At 50.4% G+C, this 19,855-nt stretch overlaps 1 protein-coding gene across 1 annotated transcript in view; it reads right to left on the bottom strand.

Annotated features, from left to right (window-relative positions):
• Window positions 1–1,340: 1,340 nt before the first annotated feature.
• GRM2 (glutamate metabotropic receptor 2) overlaps window positions 1,341–19,855 on the bottom strand; it is a 36,866-nt gene continuing 18,351 nt past the window's right edge. The window contains exons 2-5 of the mRNA XM_077821595.1: window positions 18,209–19,046; window positions 9,163–10,226; window positions 2,056–2,230; window positions 1,341–1,414 (exon numbers count right to left, since the gene is read on the bottom strand). Coding sequence (XP_077677721.1) covers window positions 1,341–1,414; window positions 2,056–2,230; window positions 9,163–10,226; window positions 18,209–19,046 — 2,151 coding nt within the window. The remainder of the gene's footprint in view (window positions 1,415–2,055; window positions 2,231–9,162; window positions 10,227–18,208; window positions 19,047–19,855) is intronic.

The following is a 19,855-nucleotide window of genomic DNA, read 5'->3' as shown; positions in this document are numbered from 1 at the left end:
AGGCCGTGCCCCCCTCTCCCCCGCCCCCTGAGCAGCAGCTGCGCCCACCCTCCCGGGTAGCGGGCCTGAAGCATGTGTTGGGGGTTGGTTCCTCCCTGCTCTCTGTGTTGTGGGACTCATTCACCCGAAAGGCCCAGTCTCCCGGGGCAGGACACACAGCTCCCCTGAAGTCATCCCCAGGGCTGCAGGCTGCCGGATCCTCACTCGCTCTCTGCGTCTGGCTGGCCTCCTATTTTCAGATCTCTCCCTCCGTTCTCATACGTCATCATTTCTCCACTTGTAGGAGTTGTTTCAGGCCCCTGCTACCCTCCTCTGTCAGTGTCCCACACCAGGCACTGACAGGGCAGCCCTCCTGTGCCACTCTTCACCCTGGTTCCCGGGGGCCCCTCACCCTATCCCTGCTCCTTGGCTAGCCACTGTGCCCGTCCCCAACTGTCCTTGCTAAACAAAACCCTACAGTCCCGCACATGAGGCAACCCTGGGTAGAGTCCCTCTAGCCAAGTCAGGTAATGCATCAGAAGGAGGATCGTGGGATCAGCCCAGGTTCCTGGGGTCAGCCCCAGCGAGCTCTCTGCTCAGAAGTCTCTGATTTGGAAGCACCTGTTTGTCCATTTCAAAGTGAGTCTCTCTCAACTCAGAGGAGGCAGGGGGCTCGCATTCCAACCAGGGATCTCCTGGCAAAATCAGCAGCAGCCCCGAGCCCCCTGGCTAGTTCAGTCTGAATTCCTTCCCAGCGCCGCTGGGCAGCGTGGTCTTTGAGAAGGGCCTGTCTGTTCTCTTCAAGCCATAGCACCTTAGACCCCTTGGTATTTGCTCTTTCAAGGGGGGGAGGGTCCTGCTTCCTTTGCGGGGAGGGGAAGGGGGAGATCGGAGCAGCCAGTGTGAATCTGTGGGCTTTCCCCTGACCCTATTCCAGGGCAGAGAGAAGTGGGGAGGTACAGATGCTTGGGTTTTGCTCTCTCTGGTAATCTGGCCAGCAAGAGGTAACACAGGTGGACCTGCCAGGGGATCCACCTGGCTCAGTGCTGGCTCCTCAGGGAGAGGGCATGGTTCCTCCATGCCCCAGCAGGTCCATTCAGTACGATCACGACCGCCCCAGCAGGGTTGTGTTTTTCTGAGCTGGCGCCGGGGGAGCAGGGCAGCAGAAGGGGGCACCCAGTTCTCACGCGACAGCACCTCTCCTTGGGGAACGCTGGCCCAGCAAGCAAGACGGCATCGGCGAGCAGCTGGGAGGGCAGCTTTGAGAAACAAAAGGCCCAACGGGAACGAAAAAGGCCTGCCCCTTCGTGCGGGGGTCTGTGCTGGGGACCATGCCCGTGCCCATGGGGCCACGGGGCGCTTCATAAGGACGAGGTCGTGGAGTCCACGACCTCGCGGCCGTTACACACCGTGGGGACGGACTGAGAGGCCGACCCTGGTGGGGGAAGAACACAGAGAGGCATCATGGAACAGCAGCTGGGCCTGGGTCCCAGCCTCACCATTGCTGCCTGGCGCACCCCGCTGTCTTCCCCATGGCCTTCAGAGAGCACCCTGGAGCAGGTGCTGTAGCCCCACATGCAGCCATGGGGCTGAGGGCACAGTCTGCTGCTGAGCCCATGCCCCGGGGCTGTCCCCTCCTCCCTCCGGGGCATGTCCCCCTCTCACCCTGCCCACAAACTGGGGCTGCCTGCCCCTGCCTCTCAGCGACCATCCCCTCCTGCCCTGCAAAGATTCCCCTCCCCCCAGGGAGGTGGCAGTGGCTATTACACGTCAGGGAGGCATGCATGTCCCCAAACATGCAGGAGATGTCAGCATTAGCAGCCGCACAAAGCGTATGGCATTACAGGGAGGGGGCCACTCAACGGCTTGTAACATTTTCAATTCTACTGGCCACTGATATTTGAATTGCAAAGCTCTCCAAAGGGAGCTGGTGCCCAGGGTCAGCGGGCCGTGCTCCCATCCCCCCACAGCATTCAGCCCTCTGGTGACAGGACTCCTATCCCAGGAGGACAGGCACCATGCTCCAGGCCCAGGAAGGGCCAGGGAGTGGCGCCGGGGGGGCTGCCAGCCACTCACCGTGCGAGTGGCTGGAGCTTGCTGCAGTCACGCTGAACCGGTTGGCGGCCACGCGGAGGCTGACGACGTTCTTCTGGGGCTGGAAGAGGATGATGTGGAGTTTGGGGGCGAACAGGCAGCCGAGAACCACGGTGCCACTGAGGCTAACGGAGATGCACATGGTGGTGGTCTGCACCTGCGGGGAGTAGATGGGAGACATCAGCCCAGAGAGACAGAGTGAAACACACCCAGCCACTCACCCACCCACACACACACGACGGGGTGGTGCTCAGATCCAACCCACCACTGAGTAAAGGCCACACCTAGCGTCTGACCTGCCTGAAGGCACTGTCCCTGGCTACACATCCTGCAAACCCCCGCACAGCTGGCATAAGTTCAGAGGGGACATCCACTCACCAGCTTCCTTGGAACAGTTTCTATTTTTTCCCCACCCCAGCAGAAATTGGGCAGAACCAAAGCCCCGACGCTGAACTCTGCAGGAGTTTGGATCCAGCTTCAGCTTTGTGGTTAGCCCCTATCATCTCCTGATCTCACTGAAACTCTTGCCTGATCTGAGAGACACGGCCTCTTGTCTACATCCTAAACAGATGCAAACTCCAGCTCTCTACAGATACTCCCACAGTACAGCAGAGGACAGATGCAGCCATTTTGGTTTGCAAAGTTTCATGCAGACAACGCGATTGGTTGTGAGCTGTTGAACTGGGTAGAAGAGGGTGGCGTGCATGCATTCATATGCGCACAAACACACACACACCCTGACCCGCCCTTTGGTTTCACCTTGAATTTCAGCTCCAAAAACTCCAGGTGGAGCTTAGATGAATCTACCAAATTTTGCTTAGTGCTTAAAGCCATGCAAAGCTGTTGATCCTTCAAAGCCCGTAAGCACAAGACTAGCCCCACTGCCTTCCCCAGATGATGCAATTATTACTGTTGTTAAGTGTGTGTTGAGCGCCTTGATGGACCAGATAGCTCAGCACTTAGGAGGATCGAGCCCCAGCTGTGGATTTAGCTCCCCATGATCTAAGGGACCTCAGGTTTCCTGAACTTTTTCCATGTTACCCTGTCCTCTGGACACTAGCCTCTGACAGTTGCAGCCCCTGAGCTCCGCGTGGGTGGAGGCTGAGCCGGCCACTGTCGAAAGGTTTCTTTCTCGTTTTGAAAATGTGCCTGAGGCTTTGTCACATGCCCCAGTGCATACAGGCATGCTGCCACCTGCCTCCTGAGCTCCCGTACTCCCCTAGCCTTCAGCAGCATTCGCTTCCACCTGTCGCTCATTTCCGCACCAGCCCGAAGCCTGCAAGTGACTGCTCCAAGCTCAACTGGGGGCTCTCGCTTACTCATCCTCTCTGGTGTTCAGCAGAACAGCTTCAAGCTCTCCAGGTGTGGCAGTCCGAAGCTGGCACCCCTTGCAGCGTTCTCCTTTGAATCTCGGCTGATGCTCCGAGTACGAAGAGTTCCCTTCCTGCTACCACACATCAGAGTCTTAGAATCATAGAATCTCAGGGTTGGAAGGGACCTCAGGAGGGCATCTAGTCCAACCCCCTGCTCAAAGCAGGACCAAAGCAGGTCTGCTGCATAGCAAGGGTTCCTCCATTCCCCAAACTACAGGCCCCATTTCACATGCTGCATGCAACCTGCACTCCTGCTTCTTTCTGCCTTCAGTGGGAGTTTTGCCTGCACGATCCTCTAAGGGCACAGACAAGAAACCAGACAGTGCTGGCAAATCCTTTCATAGCCAAGACACCCAGCTTACAGGAGAGCCCTGATTGTAGCAAGCTCTCCAGGGAAATGCCAACCCTCCATAAAATGGGGTGAAGGGGGCAGCTAACCCTGGTGCTCCAGCCCTTAGCACCTCAGCTCTGCAGGACTGATGCTAAACTAAGGAGGAGTCCTGCATGGGCTCCTGCAGCAGCAGTGTCATGGCCATACCGAGAAGTTTAGCAGCTCCCAACAGCTGCATCCAAAGTTGCACCCTCTCTCCAGAAGGGTGTCAGGCAGCACAGCCGTGAGCACCATTGGCAGCCTTTGGCTAGTGGGGAGCGAAGGGAGGGTTCGAAAGCCAGGGCTATGCAATTACTCCTGACACATTCCTAGGCAATGTTGTTGGTGTTAATTGCCAAGGGCCTGATTCCATCCTCATGAGTGGCCCCGAGCATTGCTTTATCCCAGGACAAACGGAGCAAGAACCACTCAAGGTGAGCTCTCAGGGAGGGAGGGGCAGAACTGAGTCCCTCCATAACACTAGAACCCCAAAGCTACAGCAACAACCAGCTCCAAGTGTCTTCCAGGGGAATTGAATGGCGCAGACATGATTGGAAAACATCCCATTTTCACTCAGGTCGACACAGCCGTAGAGGTGCCAGTTGACACCAGGGATACCGTAACGTAAAAGCAGAGGGTCTGCCTCTCCCCCAGAGTAACTCTCCTGAAATCAACAGGGAATCATCATACTCAGAGTGTATTCAGGGGAGCAGAGGAGCTAGGGCAGGATCTTTCGGATCACCCACAGACACTGGGGAGAGAGGAAGGCTTCAGTAGATCAATTGTTATTCCAGAAGCAGGAATGTCATTCTATTCCAGGGGCCATGATGAATAATCCGTGCAATTTAGGCCAGGATTTCCAGGGATGGCAAGTTGGATTTTAAGGGCATGATTCTGATTTCCCCTGTGAGTTCCTGGTTTCACTTGAGTACTTGTAAAACGATTATTGTTATTACTGGTCTGTATTGCAGTAGCACCCAGCCACAGGACCCCACTGTGTACAAACATGCAACAAAAACACGGAGCCTTCCCCAAAGTGCCACAATCCAAGACAAGTCTTTAAAGTCCTGCCCGCCTGGGGCTTTGCAAACATGGAAGGAGGGCGCTCCCTGCTCTGGAGAGGTCACACACGCAAGAAGGCCCTCTGTCATCTCAGGAACATCTTCCTCAGCCCCTATCATCTGTTCATCAGTTTTAACCCGTCTCCTTTGGTCTGGATTTTTATGGCATATATGCTAAGCCCATGCCAGATTAAAGGCTGCTTGCTGCAGAGGGAGGGTTTTTACTGTCGCCTGCACTAAATGTCACTGAAAGTAGCATTATATTACATCAGAAAACCTGCAAAGTCAAGCGCTCGGAAGTTAGGACATGCCAAAATTGAGGTTGCCTGGGCAACCTTAGTTCAACCACCGTACGCATTACGATAGGCTCTAATTACATGCTCACATAGTATTTTTTCCTCACTGAGGGCACAGGACAGATGGTGCTCAATTAATGAGCAGTTCGGCAATGTTTTGTTTTATCCTCACTGCTCAATGTGTGGCCCAACTCTTAGTTACTGCACACACTATCCAAACCCTGCTCTGGAGACAGAATTGTTCGTTTCTGCATGGGCCTTTCTATGGGTCTCATCGCTGTAATAGCTGAGTGATTCACAAATATGACTGAATTTATCATCACAGCAGCCCTGGGAGATGCGGGCATATTATTATCCCCATTTTATAGCTGAGGAACTGAGACACAGAGACATAGTGAGGTCAAAAGCACCCACTAATTTTTGGTGCCCAATTTGAGATGCCTGGGATCTGCTTTTTCAGAGAATTTAACATTTCGTTTGTTCAGAGCTGAGCTCCCTTTGGCTTCAGTCACAGCTGTGAGTGCTCAGCATTTCTGCAGCTCAGACCCTAGGGTCTCAAGTCAGACACCAAGAAAATGCAGACCGTGCAATTAGTAATAGTGATCACGTGGGATGAGTTTGGATTAAGTGATTTGCCAAGCATCACACAGGATATCTGTGGCAGAGGCAGGGATAGACTCCAATGCTCCATGGCACCATTCATCTGCTTCAACCACAAAGCCTCCCTTTCTCTTCCTACTGTCCCATTTCATTCATGACCCGCCTTCCAATTTCTGCAACAAATGAGGCAGGGTCCTCAAGACAATAGGCACATGAGCCACAGGACCCTGATTCACTCCCTGAGCACTGCCCAGTCTGTGCACTGAATGGGGACGGGGTCCTGCGGAAAAACTAGCACCTGATCTTGTCAGTCAAGTCATAGTGCCTACGCACGGGGAGGGGCGGGGGGGGGGGGCTAATTAAGGTTGCGCATGGTAACTTCTGAGTGCTTGACTTTGCAACCTTAATGTTCTTTTAACTTAGCTTTTTGTGTTCTTAATAAGCCAACTGAAAAAACAATCCATCCTATGGAATCATATTGACACCCAGGTGGATCACCAGCAGCTTTTAGAATCACTGCACAGACCTCGGCCTCTTGAGTTAATGGAGTAACTGTCTCCATCACATCCTCTCAGCACCATGTCCCAGTTTCAGTTTCCTCCTGCCTCGCCCTTGAGTCTTCATCCCAATCCCAGTTTCCCCTGCTCAGCTCCATGTCCCAGTCCCCCTCACCTCTCCTTGGCATCACGCCCCGGCTTCCCCCCCTCGCCACCCCCTTCTCCCCACAGGACCCACTTGTCATCCCTCTGCCTTAAAGGTGGTCTGAGTTCTCCTCCTCACTGCTGGGCCCAGTGTGGGTTGGTGTCACGGAGAGCACAGGAGAGAGGGGGTTCCCAGCTCTCAGTTCTGCTCCCGAGCCGACAGCAGCCCCTGTATCGGAGCGGGAGGGTGCTTGCAAAGCAATTCCTGCTCCGCTTAGGCCCTGGGCTGGAGCATGCTCAGCGCAGATTGACTCACTGAGCAAATGGAAACTGAAATATTCAGAGGCTCATAACTTGGCCAAATCTGAGCAAATATTCACAGAGGTGGCAAAAAAAGCACAGCCGTGACAGTGGAGTGACTTCCCTGCCCCTTTTCAAGTCCCTGCATCAATGCATGGAGGCGCTACACTTCCGAGCAAAATGCATGTGCGGGGTTTTTTTAAACAAGAGCAAGGCCAGCCCATCTTTCCTCATCTCGGTCTTGGGAACAGCTGAAACCTTTTTGCTGCAACTTTCACCCCAAAAAATCAGCCTGAGGCAGACGTCCAGCATGGGAAATTTCACCCCAGCGAGCTAAAGTTTGGCAAAGTTGCAAGCAACTGAAAGCAGGGTCTTGTAACAGAAGGGGTCAGACAACCTTAGCGATAGATATTGCTGGTTATGCTGTCTCTCAAAAAGCGTCACTGCCTACCTCCCACCCCATCAAGGTAAGGCAGTATCGTTACCCCCCTCCTACAGGCAGGAGAAATGACTTGGATCAGAAGCCAGGTCTCATAGAATCATAGAATCTCAGGTTTGGAAGGGACCTCAGGAGGTCATATAGTCCAACCCCCTGCTCAAAGCAGGACCAATCCCCAACTAAATCATCCCAGCCAGGGCTTTGTCAAGCCTGACCTTAAAAATCTCTAAGGAAGGAGATTCCACCACCTCCCTAAGTAACCCATTCCAGTGCTTCGCCACCCTCCTAGTGAAAAAGTTTTTCCTAATTTCCAACCTAAACCTCCCCCACAGCAACTTGAGACCATTACTCCTTGTTCTGTCATCTGCTACCACTGAGAACAGTCTAGTTCCATCCTCTTTGGAACCCCCCTTCAGGTAGTTGAAAGCAGCTATCAAATCCCCCCTCATTCTTCTCTTCCGCAGACTAAACAATCCCAGTTCCCTCAGCCTCTCCTCATAAGTAATTTGTTCCAGTTCCCTAATCATGTGTTCCAGTCTCCTAATCATTTTTGTTTCCCTCTGCTGGACTCTTTCCAATTTGTCCACATCCTTCTTGTAGTGTGGGGCCCAAAACTGGACACAGTACTCCAGATGAGGCCTCACCAATGTCGAATAGAGGGGAACGATCACATCCCTCGATCTGCTGGCAATGCCCCTACTTATACAGCCCAATATGCCATTGGTCTCCTGCCTCCCTGCCGCTTGCTCTGCACACTAGACCTCCCTGCCACGCAACAGCATTATAAACTGTTTCTCCAATGTACATCGTTCAAACTGTTCTCTACGGAAGAGTGGCTAGTGGCGGACAGGACCCTGGTAGGCACTGTACAACTCTCTAATGTTCATCTCAGCTGCCACTAGGTGCTGCTGGTTGTCTACAGAAATACAAGAGCAAACACATTTCCTCAGTGTTTTCCGGGACTACCAGCTCCTGTAGGTCAGAGACTACAGCAATGAGCCAGTGATCAGTAATGGGGTTAGACACTTCCCGCTTCTCAGGCAGAATCCATTCTAGGAGCGGGACTAATGCTGTGTTTCGCCACTGGCTCAGCCTTTGAATTTGCAGAGCTGCCAGAGAGGGGGAACTGGGCTAGGAGATGTGGGTCTCTCAGACATTGAGTGCCCCTTGCTCCCTGGGGTGTCACTTGGTGCCTAAGTCTGGCACAGCCTCTCCAGACATGCTTTTTCAGCCTCTAGATTTCTGGTTTGCAATTTCTGCTGGAAAATCAGCCCCCTTGAATGATGACTCTGGTTAATGAGCATTTAGATTAACAAATAAAGGAGGAACCAATGTGTTGGTCTTGGTCTGGTCCCTGAGTCCTGCACAAGGCCAACCACCATTGGCATTGGGGGTAGGGGATGGCAGGGCAGTCTGGAGGGGCATTGGCAGGGCTGTGTGTGGGGCCATGGGCTGGAATAGTAGTGGGGTAGTAGGGCAGGATGGAGGGTCATTGGCAGCGCTGGGGTGGAGCCTAGGGCTGGAATAGCAGGGCGGGCGGCAGGTCAGGCTGGAGGGCACTGGCAGGGTTGTGTGTGGGGCCCAGGGCTGAAATAGCAGGGAGGCAGCAGGTCAGGATCAGGATTTATTGGCAGGCAGGTATGGAGGCCCAGGACTGGAATAGCAAGGAACCTGCACAGAACTTGCCTGCATTATGTTCTACCAGCCATATTCTCCCATTTGCCTCCCTCAGAGACACACGCCCTTCCTCCTTTCCCTTAGCGGCCTGCTATGCTGTATTTAACCACAATCCAGAGTGTCCTCAGATCTAATTTAATTATGACAACTGCCCTTCTGTTCATCTGCACAGGCAGCTTTCCCAACTGCAGGCTGGTCTTCTAGTGTCCAGGACCTACCCTCAACCCTCTACCTCCAGCTCCACTGAACAAGGAGCAGGACCCTGGAATCCAGTGGACTTAGCCAGGCTGCTGGCCTCCCGTTCCCTACTCTGCTCAGCAGGGATCACTTACACGGTAGTCGGTGGAGGTCACATAGAAGATGGGCAGGAAGGCCAGCCAGATGATGCACGTGGTGTACATGGTGAATCCAATGAACTTGGCCTCGTTGAAGTTTTCAGGGCATTTCCGGGTCTTAAAGGCATAGACTGTACACAAGATGATCAACAGCACATTGTAGGTCAGTGAAATGAGCATGCTGGAGTCGCGGTTGTTGCACTTGAGGGTGACAATGTACCTTTTGTCAGGCTCCGTCTCCTTCCCCGTGCCGGGGGTCTCCACCATGAGCCAGATGATGACGATGATCATCTGGCAGGAGATGAGGGCCATGCAGATGACCACCTGTGAGGTGGGGCTTATGAAGCGTAGGCGCTGGACCCCTTCCTTCACCCCACTGAAGATCCGAGCGATCCGGTTGGTCTTGGTCAAGAGGGCGGAGTAGCAGACCGCAAAGGAGGTTCCAAGCCCCAAGCGCCGCAGGGTGCAGACCTCGGTGGAGGGCTTTGCAATGAAGATGAAAGTCATGCTGTAGCACATCAGGACCCCAGTGAGGAGGATGTAGCAGAGTTCACGGCCTGAGGCCTTCACAATGGGAGTGTCATTGTTCTTAATGAAGATCCCAAAGACAAAGAGGGTGGAGAGGAAACCCAAGCAAGAGATCGTAACTGGCCCAATGGCCCAAACGTCTTTCCAGCGGATGTATTCTTGTGGTAGCTCATAGCAGCCATTCAGGGTACCATTGGGCCAGTACCCTAGACCACAGTCCATGCAGGTGAATTCATCCAGCAGGTATTCGTAAGGCTGGCATGGGATGCATATCCAGCAGCACATGTCCCCCGGTTGCATGCTCTTCATTTCATTTTTCTTGCAGGGGTCGCTGCACTGGGACACAGGAACAGAGGTCTTCACCCAGGGGATGAGGGTGGTGTTCAGGGTAAGCCCTTCTGCCCAGTAGCCCACCTTCTGGTATCTATATCTCCCATCCGCTCTGTGGTAGTTGAAGATATTGTAACGACCGATTCCATCACCATAGCGATCAAATCGAACGATGCCTTTGGTGTCTGCTGGCCTGAATGGAGCTGGGTGAGGAGGAAAAGGACGAGAGATTCAATGTACAGGAAAGTTGGGCTTTTTTCCAGTGGGTTTCATGCTCAACAGATTGGAACATGGCACATTTCGTCCACCCTCCCTCAGGGGGCGTGTTTAGACTAGGATTTAAAAGAGTGCTGTGAGTTCATGTTATCCAGACTCACTGCTCCCGATACTCCAACGAGCTAGAGCAAAGCTAGCTCAGGGCTGTCTGCACCAGCTGCCATCACACCCTGTGATTGCCACGCAGACCTATCCTAATTAATATCTTCCAAACCCTAAGGCAAGACAAAGGGAGTAGCACTTTAGCATGTGCTACATGGATGCGTTAATGAGGAGAAGGAAACTTTAGGGTGCATCTTCACTGGGATAAAAGGTGTGTCCTTAGTACCTCATGTGGTCATTAATAGGAGGTAAGATTCTAGTGAAGATAAGTCAGTGTGTAGTTTTAACATGAGTTAGTAGGTCCCAATAGGGACTGTGGCTATATCTGCACGGGGCGCTGGCAGTGTGATTTGCAGCTTGCGTAGACATACTCACGGCAGCTCTTATTGAACTAGTGTGCTAAAAATACAAGTATAGCCATGGTGGCATGGGCAGCAGCAATAAGTGGCACCAGGCTAGCCTCCCTGAGTACATACCAATGGGGGCCAAGTGACAGCTTAGCCCATGCTACCGCTCACCACTGCACATGCTACCATGGCTTCACTTGTATTTTTAGTGCACTACCTCGATCAGCGCCAGCATAAGTGTGGGGGACACCTAGCTCCAAGGACAGATGTCACCAATGCGGGAGCCCAACCTCACTTCTGGGTGTGCTAAAGCACAACTTGCTTTGCCTTGACCAACATTTTAGAAGTTGTTAATGATGTAAGCAGAGTCTGGATGAGCTCTCCCCTGATATCAAGTGGTGAGCTGTGGAAAAAGACTTCACAAGCTGATCTTGTTTGCATGGACACATCCACCCTGCCTAGGTGCTCAGCATGATGGGACTGCTTGCCCAAATGATCACTCGTGGCTGGTGTTGGATCCCCAGTCTCCTTGTTATTAGGGCAGGAGTAATGAAGGGTTATTATCCTTGTTGTGTGAACTGAGGGCAGCAGAACTGTACCTGGCATACCCCGATGGAGGGACTCAACCTCAACTGAACAGCACTCGCTAGGCAGGGAACCTGGGTTCCAAAGCCCAATGAGTTGAGTGAGGATGGGGTTAGGTGCTTGTACCTGATGGGGTGGGTCCTGGTTAAGTGTCCTAGACACCATTTGACCCTTCCTCTCTCCATGGTATAATAAAAGATCTAATTTAGACTCAATTGAGAGTTTTTTTACACACCGCAGAGCTGAAAAGCACTGATGCCTAGGTATTAGACGTACTTTGGGACAGTGTCTCTATTGCAAGAGACTGCCCAGTGTACACCAGCAGCGAGGCTCCCCCACTAACAGCTGAAATCACTGAGAGCTGTGTTAAGTGTGTGGGGGTGGGACCTGAAGACATCTTGGTGAGTTGGCAGCTGGCAGAGAGGTGTGGTAAGTGGCTAGCAGGGCAGCTGATGGAGAGGGGCGACCAGCAGGCCGGATGGTGGAGAGGCGTGGCAAATGGCCAGCAGAGAAGCTGGTGGAGAGGGCCAGAGCAGAGCTCCACACAGGTGTGGCAATCGGCCGCTGTGACAACGAGCGAGTGCCCGAGCAGTGCAGCGTGTAAGGTGCCTCCTTACCCCCCTTGCCTTCCACACAGGGTGGGAGGTGAATTCTGTGGATGAACCTCTGAACTCTGGGGCTGCACTGGCCAAGGACAGCAACTGTGACTGGGGTACAGAGAAGGGACGGGCATGTTAAAGGGACTCTTGGATTGCTGGACTTAAGACCCTGAGGGGAAAAGGACACTGCCCAACTTACTTGGGGGTCGGTCTTTTGCTCATGGTTTGTGTTTATGAACCCTAGTTGAGGTGTTTTCCCAAATTAATGCTGAGTTAATTCCCTCCTTTTATTTTGCTACACTCAGACTCTGTGCTTGTGAGAGGGGATGTATTGCCTCCTAGAGGTGCCCAGGGGGTGGTGTGTAATTGTCCCAGGTCACTGGGTGGGGGCTCAAGCCAGTTTGTATTGTATTGTTGAAAAGGAACCCCTAGATACTGAACCCAGCCCTTGTTGCTGATGGCTCCACCTGGCAGAAGGGTAACAATTAGATCACACAATATCCTCAACCAACTAAATCTCTGCCTTTGCCCACACTAAATGCTAAGTGATGTTTAACATGTTAATTAATGTATTTGAGTTAACAATCTCATTTCCCCACCATATTGCAAAGCCACAATGTCACGTCTGATTTGAGCTGAGCAAATAATTCACAAGTAATTTCTTCAAACAAATTGACTTCCTTTTCTGTCCACGAATAAATCCCAACATTATCAAAGCTATATATTTTCAGAACCATTCACAATTTTCCTTCAGCAAATAGTTCTTAGCCTGTAGGTTGCACAATTTACAAATGCGGCAATGTAATCTGCAATGTGCAATTTGTAAAGTTATGTCACTAATTTATGAGTCTGTAACTAAAGCTAGATATGGAAGTTATATTGCGAACATTTGAATATTCACATTTCATGCTGTTGGTCAGTTACATAAACTGTCCAATCAGGGAACATATACTATGCCACATGACTTATTAACCAAAGACAATATGAATTGCACATTGTTAATTTTACAACTGCATATACCACCTGGAATTTGTTTTCAGCGACTGCTCCAGCCTTCAAGCTAAAATTTGCTTGCTGTATTTGCACTAGTAAAGGAGCACTCAGATGTTACCAGAATGGGGACACAAAAGGGTCACAAACACACATAAATCCAAATTCACTTTCAGATTTGAGCAAATATTCAACGACTTTTCCCCCCAACGTGCCTTGGTTTTATATTCACCCCTTTATAATATTATAGTACCTAACAATAACATGCATATTCCTTTTCGCTTAAGTACATCCTTTCAACTTGACAATCAGTTCACTCCCCAACCTCTGCTGTTATCTCAAGTTGGTATTAAACACGTCACATGAAAATAGTACATTTATCTCCATGAGATTCCTCCCCAAGGAGACCGATAATACAGTACATTCATCTAAGCAGCACTAACTTCCCCGACATAAGCCTGACAGCCCAAGGCTGCTTATATATGAAATCAAATATAGGTAAGTCTGCAATCTCTCTCCCGCTATGTGGTCTCTTGATTGCCAAGCTGGGAGATGAAGTATATACAGGTTCTCTGGCAAGCCTGCTCCCGTTACTCTTCATAAGATTACTGAGAGGGGAACTGTGCCCTAGTTATGCTGGACAGCAGCTCCACTGACACCAGACTGGGCCCTAGGAAGCAGAGACTAGCCATGCCCCTGATCTGCGCCCAACCTGTTCCCTATGCTGGGGCTGGGAGCAGGGCTGATGTATCCAGCTCTGCTCTAGCTGGAGAGGGGGTGGACTCACGGAGCTGTTGCTGCCCACACCAGTATACCTGAGAACTGGCCCCTGAACATGGATGGAAGATTACATGGAGCAACGTGTCTTGAGAATAAACTCAGGACAACTAGTGGCTGATATGCCAGCCTTCCAGCCATGCCTAGCTCCCTCAGGACTATAGAATCCTAGAATATCAGGGTTGAAAGGGACCTCAGGAGGTCATCTAGTCCAACCCCCTGCTCAAAGTGGGACCAATCCCCAACTAAATCATCCCAGCCAGGGCTTTGTCAAGCCTGACCTTAAAAACTTCAAAGGAAGAAGATTCCACCACCTCCCTAAGTAAGCCATTCCAGTGCTTCACCACCCTCCTAGTGAAAAAGTTTTTCCTAATATCCAACCTAAACATCGCCCACTGCAACTTGAGACCATTACTCCTTGTTCTGTCATCTGCTATCACTGAGAACAGCCTAGCTCTATCCTCTTTCGAACCCACCTTCAGGTAGTTGAAAGCAGCTATCAAATCCCCCCACATTCTTCTCTTCTGCAGATGAAACAATCCCAGTTCCCTCAGCCTCTCCACATAAGTCATGTGTTCCAGACCCCTAATAATTTTTGTTGCCCTCCGCTGGATGCTTTCCAATTTTTCCACATCCTTCTTGTAGTGTGGGGCCCAAAACTGGACACAGTACTCCAGATGAGGCCTCACCGATGTTGAATAGAGGGGAACAATCATGTCCCTTGATCTGCTGGCAATGCCCCTACTTATACAGCCCAAAATGCCGTTGGCCTTCTTGGCAACAAGGGCACACTGTTGACTCATATCCAGCTTCTCGTCCACTGTAACCCCTAAGTCCTTTTCTGCAGAACTGCTGCCTACCCATTCGGTCCCTAGTCTGTAGCGGTGCATGGGATTCTTCCGTCCTAAGTGCAGGACTCTGCACTTGTCCTTGTTGAACCTCATCAGATTTCTTTTGGCCCAATCCTCTAATTTGTCTAGGTCCCTCTGTGTCCTATCCCTACCCTCCAGTGTATCTACCACTCCTCCCAGTTTAGTGTCATCTGCAAACTTGCTGAGGGTGCAATCCACACCATCCTCCGGATCATTAATGAAAATATTGAACAAAACCGGCCCCAGGACCGACCCTTGGGGCACTCTGCTTGATACCGGCTGCCAACTAGACATGGAGCCATTGATCACTACCCATTGAGCCTGACAATCTAGCCCGCTTTCTATCCACTTTATAGTCCATTCATCCAGCCCATACTTCATTAACTTGCTGGCAAGAATACTGTGGGAGACAGTGTCAAAAGCTTTGCTAAAGTCAAGGAATAACACGTCCACCGCTTTCCCCTCATCCATAGAGTCAGTTATTTCATCATAAAAGGCAGTTAGATTAGTCAGGCATGACTTGCCCTTGGTGAATCCATGCTGACTGTTCCTGATCACTTTCCTTTCCTCTAAGTGCTTCAGAATTGACTCCTTGAGGACCTGCTCCATGATTTTTCCAGGGACTGAGGTGAGGCTGACTGGCCTGTAGTTCCCCGGATCCTCCTCCTTCCTTTTTTTAAAGATGGGCACTACATTAGCTTTTTTCCATTCATCCGGGCCCTCCCCCGATCGCCATGAGTTTTCAAAGATAATGGCCAATGGCTCTGCAATCACATCCGCCAACTCCTTTAGTACTCTCGGATGCAGCGCATCCGGCCCCATGGACTTGTGCACGTCCGGCTTTTCTAAATAGTCCCAAACCACTTCTTTCTCCACAGGGGGCTGGTCACCTCCTCCCCATGCTGTGCTGCCCAGTGCAGTAGTCTGGGAGCTGACCTTGTTCGTGAAGACAGAGGCAAAAAAAGCATTGAGTACATTAGCTTTTTCCACATCCTCTGTCACTAGGTTGCCTCCCTCATTCAGTAAGGGGCCCACACTTTCCTTGACTTTCTTCTTATTGCTAACATACCTGAAGAAACCCTTCTTGTTACTCTTAACATCTCTTGCTAGCTGCAACTCCAAGTGTGATTTGGCCTTCCTGATTTCACTCCTGCATGCCTGAGTAATATCTTTATACTCTTCCCTGGTCATTTTATCCAGTGTTCCACTTCTTGTAAGCTTCTTTTTTGTGTTTAAGATCAGCAAGGATTTCACTATGTGGAGATGCATGGTGTGATGTTGCACTCCATGTGTTTTATGGAAATATGCTTATGAGTGTGAATATGTTGTAACTGGAATATGCTTTGTGCAAAAGGTCCCTTGTAAGCTATCATAACAAAGGTTATAACCTACTGAATATATTCCTTCTATTTGTATGCATGTATCATTCTTGTATCTGAAGCTAGAAATATGAAGTATAACTCGGAGGTCCTATTGTAATTATGCAAAGTGTGGGCCATTAATGGTGGTTTAGAATCTTGATGACTCCCATTGACCCAGACAATTGGTTGTAAATGGTTTATTTATCTGCAAACCTTCCTGTGTACAGTGTGGGCCAACCCAGGAAGAATGGAGACTAGGGGTCTTACAGTGACATGTGATCATGTCACATAATACTGGACTCCATCTTAATCCTTGTACTTTTCCATTGATGTGGCGGGGTGGGGACAAGCACAGACAAAAGATTCCCACCTTGTGTCAAAGCTATAAAAGGAGGTGGAGCAGGACAAAAGGGGCTGCCAGTCATAAGAAAACCCCTGCTTACCACCTGAGATGTCATCTGAAACTAACAAGTACTGTACCAGGGGAAAGGATTGGGCCCAGACTAGGAAGGAGTCTAGCCTGTGAAAGAAGCATATTGGAACATCTCTGAGGGTGAGATATTACTTGTAATCAGTTTCTTAATGTATTAGGCTTAGACCTGCATGTTTAGCTTTATTTTGCTTGGTGACTTACTTTGTTCTGTCTGTTTTTACTTGAAACCACTTAAATCCTACTTTTTATACTTAATAAAATCACTTTTGTTTATTTATAAACCCAGAGTAAGTGATCAATACCTGGGGGAACAAACAACTGTGCATATCTCTCTTTCAGTATTTTAGAGGGTGAACAATTTAAGAATTTACCTGTATACGCTTTATACCGAGTAAAACAGATTTATTTGGGGTTTGGATCCCATTGGAAACTGGGTGTCTGGGTGCTGGAGACAGGTAACCTGCTAAGCTATTTTCAGTGAAGACTGCAGCTTTGGGAGCATGGTCCAGACCCTGGGTCTGTGTTGCAGCAGGCTAGCGGGTCTGACTTAACAAGGCAGGGTTCTGGAAGTCCCAAGCTAGCAGCGAAAATGGGCTCAGACGTAATTTCAGCACATCAGGTGACAGTCCCAAGGGGTCTCTGTGACTGAACCCATCACACATGGGCTCCTCCTTATCTCACTGGGATGTGGTGAGGAGAGCTATAGTAAGGGCTGTATGCTGCCAGATATGAAAGTGATGGAGGCTGGATAATTGATAGAGTGATAATCATCCTACCAGGTATCTAATGAGTTTGGCCTGGAGGAGAACACTTGGATGGCTCCTCCATCCAGCAAGCGCAGGCCTTCACGGTGTGCCAGTATAATGCCCATCTCAGGAGCAGGTCAGTCCTGTAGAAAGCACCATTTTCTCCTAGCTGCCTGTGACTGAATAAAACCCAGAACGCAAAGGAGAATAGACTGGAATAGACTGAGTCCTCATTGTTTCTGTGACATCTTAAACCAGTGTTCCAGAGTTTCTTACAAATGATACATCAGGGGTAAGACTCCGCTGTACACGGGTTCAATACAATGTAGTCTCGTCAGAATAAAGCCTCTGAACGGTTTTAAATTGCTTTGACTTATATCTGACTGCTCTGCCCCTGACAAGAATGCTGAATCTAAGGAAGAAGAGTTGTGACTGGCCAATTCTCCAGGCTCACCTGGCCTAGCAGAACTGCTGTTGGAACTGATTGTTCAGACAGATGTCCCAAAGGAACAGCAGAGCTGGTAGGAAAATATGTGATCAACTACTACAAATATTTTGGTGCTGAATATTAAAAACTCAAACAGATTATTGAAAGGAATAATGGAGGTGGCACCGGCCCAAGGTGCCTGGGAAGCTGATGGTCAGCTGAAGAAAATGGTCTCATAACCCTTCCAGTTAGTCGGTCATTCTTCAGAAAATTAGAAGAAGCTGAACCCAACACAACGTTCAAACACAACGTTCAACCAATCTGAAACCTGAGACCCTAACTACGCCCTCGTGCAGCAATGTTTGTGTCCCGGTGCAACGTTATCATGACACCTGATGCAGCGGTTTCATGCCACCAGCCTGGCAGAGACCATCATCAAGAGGTAGGAGAAGCGTGTGAACTCCTGGGCCAAAGGACTCTGGGCAAGGACCTCATCATGTGAGGAATCACAGACCCAGTGTGCTCAGCAAGTTTGGCTTGTCTGGCTCAGAGGTGACCAGTTGAAATCTCCAGGCTTTGAGTACTCCTAGTTAAGCCCTGATTTCCCTTGCCCGTTCCATCCCAACCCCTTCAGTTCAGCCACCAATCCCTTTTGAGGCCCTGGGCTTACCATCAAACTTGACATTGAGCATGAAGTCCCTGTAGAACCTCTTGCCATTAACTGGCTTCATGGAGTCACACAGCTTGGTGGCATTGGGGCACAATGCCTGGTGCATGTTATGGAGGGAGTGGGCCATGGCATAAACAGCATTGACCACAAACATGATCTTGGACTCCTGCTCGAACTTGCCCGTCTTCAGCGAGTGCCGGCTGCAGTCCTGGGTATGGAAGCTGCACTGGAACTTGTGCTCCCAGAACTCCCGGAACCAGGGGTTCCGGCTGTTGTTGTAGGGGTTGAGGTTCCGGAAATAGATGGCAAACTCCTGGATGGGGTAGGCCGCCAGTTCAATGGTGATGGCCCCCTCCGCCACCAACTCACTTCCCGCCACCACACTTTCCAGGGCACCCCAGCCATCGCTGGCTACCCACATGAAGGAGACATTGATTCTCTGAGCAGCTGCCAGTAGCTCCCGGGCATCTTCGCTGCGGGTGAACAGCACCACCACCCTAGCGCTAGGCTTCTGCAGGAGGGCCTTGATCACTCCGTCAAAGGTCTTCTTGTTCATGGAGCGCCCCACCTTCTCGGAGGTGGCGATGCAGATGTTGCGGGCCCGGGCTTCCAGCTCGAAGGCCTCAATGCCAGTCTCGCCGTAGTCACCCTCCGAGGCCACTGTGGAGACATAGGTCCAGTTAAAGAAGCGCAGGATCTCGGCCATGGCCTTAGCCTGGTAGAAGTCTGGCGGGACGGTGCGGGCAAAGTAGTCGTAGCGAGACTTGTCACTGAGCTTGGCGCTGGTGGAGGCATAGCTGATCTGCGGGATCTGGAAGAGTCGCAGCAGGTTGGCCACCTGGATCGAAGGGGGAAAGAAGGAATGGGTGCGGTTACAAGGTGTACATGGGAGCAAGAGAGGCAGAGCATCCTGCCTCCATTTACTGAAGAGAATGTTATCGACCTGGTGAGATGCCCCAGCAGTTTTCCTGGGAAATAACTACAGCTGGTCCTTTAAGGGTTAGAGGAGAGAAAACTTCTCCTTTAAGGCTCTTAATTGGACCTTCCATATTCTACCCTTAGAGGGCCAGATGTAGTCAATAACATGCATAATGTATAAGATTAGGTTGCTTAGGGAATTTTTGTGGAATCCCAATGGATGTTTTTAAGACCAGGATAGACAAACACCAGTCAGGGATGGTCTAGGTATACTTAATCCTGCCTCAGCTCAGGGGGATGCATTAGATGACCTCTTGAGGTCCCTTCTAGCCCTACATTTCTATGATTATAAGCACTCAGATAACACAGTGATGAACATGGTAAAAATGCCTATATCTGAGGATCTCTGATTCCCAGATTCCACAGTCATTGGTGCATTAGAAATGGGATGGATAGGATATGTCTTCTTTGGGTACACTTTATACTAAGGGTACATTTATAAATGGTTTGCATACAAAGGATTGATAGATGTCAGAATTATGTTACAGATCTGAGTATTATGTGTTATATAGGTTGTTATAAGCACAACATTAGAAGGTGTTTTATACACAGATGGTTTTAAGCCATGGTCATTAGCAACCTACTGACCTGTTGGACTCTAACAATTGGTCAACCATTTAGTCCAAGGTCTATGAATGCTTTGTTAACCCTCCGTAAGGTATTGACCCT

This window comes from Eretmochelys imbricata, chromosome 7, assembly GCF_965152235.1.
Source record: "Eretmochelys imbricata isolate rEreImb1 chromosome 7, rEreImb1.hap1, whole genome shotgun sequence".
Classification (NCBI taxonomy): Eukaryota; Metazoa; Chordata; order Testudines; family Cheloniidae; genus Eretmochelys; species Eretmochelys imbricata.
Note: the sequence above shows the minus strand (reverse complement) of the source record. Positions and strands in the feature narration are given on the sequence as shown.